The 10,078-nt window shown below is 47.0% G+C and overlaps 2 protein-coding genes across 2 annotated transcripts; one reads left to right on the forward strand and one right to left on the reverse strand.

Moving 5' to 3' along the window:
- Positions 1–4,078: 4,078 nt before the first annotated feature.
- tmed4 (transmembrane p24 trafficking protein 4) lies at positions 4,079–6,653 on the reverse strand (the record flags this gene model as incomplete). Its single annotated transcript, XM_079372920.1, has 5 exons — positions 4,079–4,474; positions 4,558–4,704; positions 4,876–5,001; positions 5,076–5,176; positions 6,518–6,653. 5 exons carry the CDS (start codon positions 6,651–6,653, stop codon positions 4,325–4,327), a joined length of 660 nt encoding a protein of 219 aa, XP_079229046.1. The 3' UTR covers positions 4,079–4,324.
- A 78-nt stretch (positions 6,654–6,731) lies between these two features.
- LOC306819155 (NF-kappa-B essential modulator-like) lies at positions 6,732–9,663 on the forward strand (the record flags this gene model as incomplete). The annotated part of the gene is made up of 3 exons (XM_079372919.1): positions 6,732–6,820; positions 9,077–9,217; positions 9,357–9,663. Coding segments are annotated over exons 2-3 (446 nt in total), but the record flags the coding sequence as incomplete, so codon positions are not given.
- Positions 9,664–10,078: the final 415 nt, after the last annotated feature.

A 10,078-nucleotide genomic window follows, 5' to 3' on the forward strand; every position in this document is an offset into this window, starting at 1 on the left:
GTTACAGGTCCTGGTCTTCATCGGGGATCCATAGTTACAGGTCCTGGTCTTTATCGGGGATCCATAGTTACAGGTCCTGGTCTTCATCGGGGATCCATAGTTACAGGTCCTGGTCTTTATCGGGGATCCATAGTTACAGGTCCTGGTCTTCATCGGGGATCCATAGTTACAGGTCCTGGTCTTCATTGGGGATCCATAGTTACAGGTCCTGGTCTTCATAGGGGATCCATAGATACAGGTCCTGGTCTTCATCGGGGATCCATAGTTACAGGTCCTGGTCTTCATCGGGGATCCATAGTTACAGGTCCTGGTCTTCATTGGGGATCCATAGTTACAGGTCCTGGTCTTCATAGGGGATCCATAGTTACAGGTCCTGGTCTTCATAGGGGATCCATAGTTACAGGTCCTGGTCTTCATCGGGGATCCATAGTTACAGGTCCTGGTCTTCATCGGGGATCCATAGTTACAGGTCCTGGTCTTCATGATGGTAACAACAGTGACATGAGAGCAGCCGTCTACATGCCGTATTTACATCCACCTGAGGGTCAGGGACAGGAATAACAGGGATAAGAGGAATAACAGGGATAAGAGGAATAACAGGGATAAGAGGAATAACAGGGATAAGAGGAATAACAGGAATAAGAGGAATAACAGGGATAAGAGGAATAACAGGGATAACAGGAATAACAGGGATAACAGGAATAAGAGGGATAATAGGAATAACAGGGATAACAGGGATAATAGGAATAACAGGGATAACAGGAATAACCTGGGACACAAGCGGACAGTTTAAAGTTTCTTTATTGAGCTCGTGGAGGTGACGATGGTTAACGAGGGACAGAAAGAGAACTGGACTCAGAATAATCAGAAGATGTCGGAGACTCGCCGTGACCTCGGTGTGACGACGAGCCCGTGGGAATGAAGAGTGACAAAATAAATATGTGGTGATGAAACACGCTTCGTTCAGTGTAAAAGGTTTTAGAAAATGAACAGCTGCTTTATATACAACAAGCACAGAACTATTTACATTCAGCACGCCATGGCGTGGATCAAAGACGAGATACAGAACACGTGTATGAACAATACAAACTGAAACTAGAACAATAAACACATTCCAGGACGCGTCCCTCTGAGCGCGCTCCGTCAGCTGATGGAGGCCGAGAGCTCAGGAAGAAAACGGAGAAGTACGGAAGCCCTGAAAGGACATGCAGACCTGTCCTGTGACATCATCGTCACCTGGAGGAGGGAAGCTGCTTCCTGTGATGACGAGGGAACAAAGGACACGACCTCGCTCATCCCGAGGTGACGGCAGAGGCGTGTTCTGATCTTTAAGCACGCTAAACTGAAGACATTAAAATGTATGGCTGCATGTCCTCTTTGGGCTTCCGTAGCTAAATGACCTTAAATGACCTTTAATTAATAAAACTTTGGTCCCGATCACACAGACTCGGCGCTCTCCTCGGCTGCTTCACGACACGTTTCTTTAGCTGTTTTATGGCGAGCATAAAAGTTTGAAAACTGTTCAGCTCAAGGCGCCGACTCGGAGCGCTTAGTGCCTGCACGCACACGCAGCCCCGCCCCCCCAGGTGCTGGCTCTGTGTGATTGGTCCCTCCGAACACTTGGAGTATCAAAAGTGACTGAAGCGTTATAAAACGACACGGTCTTCATCACACAGGCGTGCAGGAACGACGCACGCTGACCACGCTCACACACGTGTGCAGACGACTGTTCATGAAAAACATGGAATGACTTCACCTTTGAACCTCTCAGATTTGTTTGGTTGTCATGGTGATCAAGGATCAGGTAAGGGAAGGCAAGAGTTGTTTACACTGTGCTCACAGATGTTTACACAGATGTTTACACTGTGCTCACAGATGTTTACACAGATGTTTACACTGTGCTCACAGATGTTTACACAGATGTTTACACTGTGCTCACAGATGTTTACACTGTGCTCACAGATGTTTACACTGTGCTCACAGATGTTTACACAGATGTTTACACTGTGCACACAGATGTTTACACAGATGTTTACACTGTGCTCACAGATGTTTACACAGATGTTTACACTGTGCTCACAGATGTTTACTCTGTGCTCACAGATGTTTACACTGTGCTCACAGATGTTTACTCTGTGCTCACAGATGTTTACACTGTGCTCACAGATGTTTACACAGATGTTTACTCTGTGCTCACAGATGTTTACACTGTGCTCACAGATGTTTACACAGATGTTTACACTGTGCTCACAGATGTTTACACTGTGCTCACAGATGTTTACACAGATGTTTACTCTGTGCTCACAGATGTTTACACAGATGTTTACTCTGTGCTCACAGATGTTTACACAGATGTTTACTCTGTGCTCACAGATGTTTACACAGATGTTTACACTGTGCTCACAGATGTTTACACTGTGCTCACAGATGTTTACACAGATGTTTACTCTGTGCTCACAGATGTTTACTCTGTGCTCACAGATGTTTACACTGTGCACACAGATGTTTACTCTGTGCTCACAGATGTTTACACAGATGTTTACACTGTGCACACAGATGTTTACTCTGTGCTCACAGATGTTTACTCTGTGCTCACAGATGTTTACACTGTGCTCACAGATGTTTACACAGATGTTTACACTGTGCTCACAGATGTTTACACAGATGTTTACACTGTGCTCACAGATGTTTACACAGATGTTTACTCTGTGCTCACAGATGTTTACTCTGTGCTCACAGATGTTTACTCTGTGCTCACAGATGTTTACACAGATGTTTACACTGTGCTCACAGATGTTTACACAGATGTTTACACTGTGCTCACAGATGTTTACACTGTGCTCACAGATGTTTACACAGATGTTTACTCTGTGCTCACAGATGTTTACTCTGTGCTCACAGATGTTTACACTGTGCTCACAGATGTTTACACTGTGCTCACAGATGTTTACACAGATGTTTACACTGTGCTCACAGATGTTTACACAGATGTTTACTCTGTGCACACAGATGTTTACTCTGTGCTCACAGATGTTTACTCTGTGCTCACAGATGTTTACTCTGTGCTCACAGATGTTTACACAGATGTTTACTCTGTGCACACAGATGTTTACTCTGTGCTCACAGATGTTTACTCTGTGCTCACAGATGTTTACTCTGTGCTCACAGATGTTTACACAGATGTTTACTCTGTGCACACAGATGTTTACTCTGTGCTCACAGATGTTTACACAGATGTTTACTCTGTGCTCACAGATGTTTACACTGTGCACACAGATGTTTACACAGATGTTTACACTGATGTTTACACAGATGTTTACTCTGTGCTCACAGATGTTTACTCTGTGCACACAGATGTTTACTCTGTGCTCACAGATGTTTACACTGTGCTCACAGATGTTTACACAGATGTTTACACTGTGCACACAGATGTTTACACAGATGTTTACACTGATGTTTACACAGATGTTTACTCTGTGCTCACAGATGTTTACTCTGTGCACACAGATGTTTACTCTGTGCACACAGATGTTTACTCTGTGCTCACAGATGTTTACTCTGTGCACACAGATGTTTACACTGATGTTTACACAGATGTTTACACTGTGCACACAGATGTTTACACAGATGTTTACACAGATGTTTACTCTGTGCTCACAGATGTTTACACAGATGTTTACTCTGTGCTCACAGATGTTTACACAGATGTTTACTCTGTGCACACAGATGTTTACTCTGTGCTCACAGATGTTTACTCTGTGCTCACAGATGTTTACTCTGTGCACACAGATGTTTACTCTGTGCTCACAGATGTTTACTCTGTGCACACAGATGTTTACTCTGTGCACACAGATGTTTACTCTGTGCTCACAGATGTTTACACAGATGTTTACATTGTGCTCACAGATGTTTACACTGTGCACACAGATGTTTACACAGATGTTTACATTGTGCACACATTTGTTTACTCTGTGCTCACAGATGTTTACACAGATGTTTACTCTGTGCACACAGATGTGTATTTTTTTTACCTGAGCCTTACGGGGCTCAGTAGGTTTTTGCTAGAATCATCCCGAAGTGTTGTAACCTTGTGAGGTCCGAGCTGGGTCTGCCACCCTTCAGTAGTGGAGGATAAAAACACAAACAGCTGGTGTAGCTAACAGAAAACAGCTAAACTTAAAACATTTAGAGCAGGTGGTCCAGCGTCGATACCTGCCGCCGTCCCCGTCTCCTCCGTGCTCCTCGCATCGTTTATGGCTGATATTCAGACTCCATCTCCTGGTCTGTAAAGTCTGTGAACTCGCCCAGGTGTCGTCTCCAAATGTTAAACCAGTTTCTTGGCCTCAAAGAAACTCTTGAGGTGCTTCATCTGCCAGATCCCAGTGACGATGAGGATGAGCGTCTGAGCGATGGACCACCACAGGACGCGCTGGTTGGTGCTCTCGCTCGTCATACGGAAACGCTCCTCGCGGTACTGCAGAGGACACACAAACCACTGTGATTAAACGTTCTAAACCTGCGAGCTCACCTGTGATCTCTCCCAGTGCTTCCACTGACCCTCTGGTAGTTCTGCTCCTTCTGGATCTGCTCCACCTGGTCCAGCAGCTGGCGCACCCTCAGCTGCAGCTCTGACAGTTTGTCTTTGGCTGCGATCTCGGGGTAGTTGTTGGTGTGTTCTCCCACCTGAATGTCCAGGTGAACTCTCTGAAAAACAAAACTGACAGTTTGAAATCCACATGGGGTTAAATCTCCCCCCCCCCCACACACATACACACACACATAACACAGACTCAACAGCCTCACAGTCAGAAAACATCACAGTGATGTGAAGGCAGACGGGGGGGGGCCTACAGTTCTACATGAGCTGCTCAGTACCAGTTTCCCTCCAGCGAACAGCGCCATCTTGGTGGAGTTGGAGTGCAGACAGATCTGGTGCTCTCCCGGAGTGTGCGAGGTGAAGGTGAAGCGTCCGTCTGATCCGTACTGACGGGACAGGATCATCTGAGGGAGACAACATGTCATTGATCCAAACATGATGAGGCTGTGTGGTCCAGCTGCTCGTCCTCTGAGCTCACCTTCGTGTCCGGATCTTTGATCTCCACGTGCATCCCGAGGCCGGGCGTCGCCGGGAGGAACGAGCCGCTCTGCTTGTCCCACAGCTGGGTGCGATACTTCCCTGAGGGGCGAGAGATGATGTCACGAACACAGGATCAGAGATTAAACACACCTTTCTTCATCTGACAGTCCAACTGCAACTTACTTCCTGTTTACTCTACAATAAATAAACATGAGACACACACAGGCTGGTGAGGAACCTGGATGTGTTGACCTGACATCAGCCTTCAGACTGCACAGCTCGTAATGAACCTGTCACATGCTTCAACCATCATCATCACCATCATCACCATCATCACCATCATCATCATCATTATCATCATCACCATCATCACCATCATCATCATCATCATCATCATCATCATCATCACCATCATCATCACCATCATCACCATCATCATCATCATCATCACCATCATCACCATCATCATCATCATCACCACCATCATCATCATCACCATCATCACCATCATCACCATCATCATCATCATCATCATCATCATCACCATCATCACCATCATCATCATCATCATCATCATCACCATCATCATCACCATCATCACCATCATCATCATCATCATCATCACCATCACCATCATCACCATCATCACCATCATCACCATCACCACCATCATCATCATCACCATCATCATCACCATCATCATCACCATCATCACCATCATCATCATCATCATCACCATCATCATCATCATCATCATCATCATCACCATCATCACCATCATCACCATCATCACCATCATCATCATCATCATCACCATCATCACCATCATCATCACCATCATCATCACCATCATCACCATCATCACCATCATCACCATCATCACCATCATCATCATCATCATCACCATCATCACCATCATCATCATCATCATCACCATCATCACCATCATCATCATCATCATCATCATCATCACCATCATCACCATCATCATCACCATCATCACCATCATCATCATCATCACCATCATCATCACCATCATCACCATCATCATCACCATCACCATCATCATCACCATCATCACCATCATCATCATCATCATCATCACCATCATCATCATCATCATCACCATCATCACCATCATCACCATCATCATCATCATCATCATCATCATCATCACCATCATCACCATCATCATCATCATCATCATAGAGCTGCAGCCTCGCTCATGTCTGATTGGTGATCATATCACAGTGAGGGAAGGTTTCACCTGTGACACGTGCACTCACATTAAATCATTAGAAAGGTGTTCTCGCTGTGAATTGTTCCTGTGAACTCTCGCGTGATTTGTTGAGGTTTTAATCACAGCAGCATCTTTGATGGAGACAGCTGTTCGCGTGCACTGCTAGTTAGCTCCTCGTGCTAACGGGCTCGTGTTCTTACCGATCACCATGGTCTCATCCGGGATTTCTTCAATGAAACATTTCTTCTCCGTCTCCCCGATGTGGAAGTAGAGACCGTGAGCCGGAAACAGCCAGAGTAACGTCAAGGGGAGAGCTGCAGAGACGGAGAGCATCATGGAGCCTGCAACACACACCAACACAGAGAGAGAGGGGGGGGGGGAGAGAGAGAGAGAGAGCCGTGATGCTGCAGCCTGCTGACGTCATCAACCACTGAGGAAGGAGGAAGGGGATTTCCTGAAAAAAAAGAGATCGCTTTGCCCTGAGTGGAGTCTGTCAGGATAGGGTAGGGTTAGAATGAAGTCTACACAAGCAATATAACACCATTCATATACAAACATGCTCGGGACAGACGGATAAAAGAATAACAACAACTATAATAAGAACTCAAAGAGCTAGAGTGAAAGTAGAAAACCTTTATTTTTCTTGAACCGTTCAAAATCAATCTGAAATGCTTCATTTTAAAGTGCACTAGCATACGGGCATCTGTCAGCAACAACTAGCATGCGTTTAAGAGAAGAGAGGGGAGACAGCTCTCTGCAATGTGTTCAACGTGGACTGCAGTACCCATTCTAAACACTAGGGGTCCGAGTTACATACTTCTGCTTAAACGTAGATTTTTTTGTGTAAACTTTTATTAAATGTAATTGCAATAATAAAACATTTAGTGGAGCTTCAGGGCCACTGTATTAACAATATTTATTAAATAAAACGGGTCAAAACCAAATGTGTGGCGAATGTGCTGCCTGACAGTCTGCGCTCAGGGTGGTCAATTTTGTGCTGCATGACAGTCTGCGCTCAGGGCGGTGAATGTTGTGCTGCCTGACAGTCTACGCTCAGGGGGGTCAATTTTGTGCTGCCTGAGAGTCTGCGCTCAGGGCGGTGAATGTTGTGCTGCCTGACAGTCTACGCTCAGGGCGGTGATGTTGTGCTGCCTGACAGTCTGCGCTCAGGGTGGTGAATGTTGTGCTGCCTGACAGTCTGCGCTCAGGGCGGTGAATGTTGTGCTGCCTGACAGTCTGCGCTCAGGGCGGTGAATGTTGTGCTGCCTGACAGTCTGCGCTCAGGGTGGTGAATGTTGTGCTGCCTGACAGTCTGCGCTCAGGGTGGTGAGGTTGTGTTTGCTGCCTGACAGTCTGCGCTCAGGGTGGTGAGGTTGTGTTTGCTGCCTGACAGTCTGCGCTCAGGGTGGTGAATGTTGTGCTGCCTGACAGTCTGCGCTCAGGGTGGTGAGGTTGTGTTTGCTGCCTGACAGTCTGCGCTCAGGGTGGTGAATGTTGTGCTGCCTGACAGTCTGCGCTCAGGGTGGTGAGGTTGTGTTTGCTGCCTGACAGTCTGCGCTCAGTGTGGTGAGGTTGTGTTTGCTGCCTGACAGTCTGCGCTCAGGGTGGTGAGGTTGTGTTTGCTGCCTGACAGTCTGCGCTCAGGGAGGAGACAACATTTTGTGAGCTAACAACAATCGGCTTCCTGCTCTGACAGGTAACATCAGAACACTTTAAAGTCCAGCTGTGAGTCAGCAAAGATGAACTTTAGGTTGGCAGACTGTCGTTAAGAGACACAGACTGTCGTGAAGAGACAAAGACTGTCGTGAAGGAGCAGCTAGTCGATGTTTGTTAGTTCATCGGCTAGCTAGCTCTGAAGCTAACGCGCCAGCTACATCAAATTAGCCCCTGAAAGGCTAACTGTACTAACTGAGAACATCCGGGACATTAACAACGTTCAAAGAAGAAGCATACAGGTGAGCTAGGTGTAATTGTGATCAGGTAACAGTAAGCATTGAGATAGCTCAGGTGCTATCCTGAAAACATGTTATCCGTGATAAAACACGTGATTCAGATTATTAATTCTACTTCCGGTGGTTATTGTAGTTTGTGTTAGCCTAGCCCTAACCCTAAAGTAACTTGAACTACAAGGAACTATAAAGCCTTAGATCTCGAGCCCCGAGCGCGAGCCTCATGGTATCCATGATGACGTAATGTTTTCCTCCCGTTCACCGATACATGCACTCCCAGGTGTGTGTGTGTGTGTGTGTGTGTGTGTGTGTGTGTGTGTGTGTGTGTGGTGTGTGTGTGTGTGTGTGTGTGTGTGTCATCAGACTGAGCCATGGTCAAACATGGCCTCCTGATAAATAAAGGTAATTAAATAAAGTGGAGCAGGATCGTCACGAGGGCTGAAAGTGAAAGTGAAAGGTGATCACGATCATGATGTCACCTGACAGGTGTTGGCCCCTCACTTCCTTTGACCGTCATCATCAGCTGTCAGACAGACTGTGTGATTTTCTGTTCTTGTGTTTGTGTGATTTGTAGTTCTTGTGTTTGTGTGATTTGTAGTTTGTGTGATTTGTAGTTCTTGTGTTTGTGTAATTTGTAGTTCTTGTGTTTGTGTGATTTGTAGTTCTTGTGTTTGTGTGATTTGTAGTTCTTGTGTTTGTGTAATTTGTAGTTCTTGTGTTTGTGTGATTTGTAGTTCTTGTGTTTGTGTGATTTGTAGTTCTCGTGCTGAAGCTTATGGAAATCCAAGCTAACACGCTGTTTGTCTGCAGGCATGGTGCAGCCGCAGCCTGACGGCCCCCTGCAGTGGGAGATGTCAGGAGAGGACAGTGGGGGGGCCCTCAGGGTCCCACCAGAGCTCGCCACCAATGAAGTGGTGACCCGGTTACTGGGCGACAACCAGCAGCTCAGAGGTAACGTGGAGACAATCTGTCTCCATGATGATCTGCTGAGTCACAATAAGATGTTCTCTCTCTGCTCTAATGACCTGTGACTGTCCTACCTGATAATGACCCCCCCCCCCGCCCCGCCCGTGTCTCTCCCCCCCCCCAGAGGCTCTGCGGCGGAGTAACCTGGCGCTGCGTCAACGCTGCGAGGAGATGGAGGGATGGCAGCGGAGGACGAGGGAGGAGCGAGAGTTTCTCAGCTGTCGTTTCCAGGAGGCCCGGTCGCTGGTGGAGAGGCTGGCCCAGGAGAACCAATCCTTACAAGGCTCAGTGAACGGCCCCGCCTCCTCCTCCCCCTCGTCCAATCACTGCAGCTTGAGTCAGACTGAAGAGCCGCAGGGACGCTCGGCCAGAAACGGACCGCTGGACGGACCGCAGGTCAGCTACCTCATGTTCACGCAGCAACAGCTTAGGTCACACACGGCGAGCGCTCACAGCCGTCGTTTCAGAGCGCTCGTCATCGATAGGTTGCCAAAGTTTTCATCAGATTCGTCGATAAGGTCTTTCAGCTGTGTTTTAGCGCCGTGTGTGTAATAAGTAGTTTCAGAAAACATGAAGGAGGCGTGTCCTCAGCAGCTCGCCACCTGTTACTTCCAAAGGACGAGACCGACCAGCATCTCCTCGCCACTGTTGGTGACAAAGCTAAAGGTCCCGCCCCATCTTGTTTCTGATTGGTTGGTGAGGTAGACGTGTCAGGCGTTGGGCTGTTCTAACAGAGAGAGGGACTAATGTGGGCGTCGCCGGGTGTTAAAGTGGAACATAAATCATCCTTAAAGGTCGACACAAGGTCGAGTGTGTCTGAAGACTCTGACGAGTCTGTTTGTGTTT

The sequence above is a fragment of the Symphodus melops genome, assembly GCF_947650265.1.
Source record: "Symphodus melops genome assembly, contig: scaffold_201, whole genome shotgun sequence".
Lineage (NCBI taxonomy): Eukaryota > Metazoa > Chordata > Actinopteri > Labriformes > Labridae > Symphodus > Symphodus melops.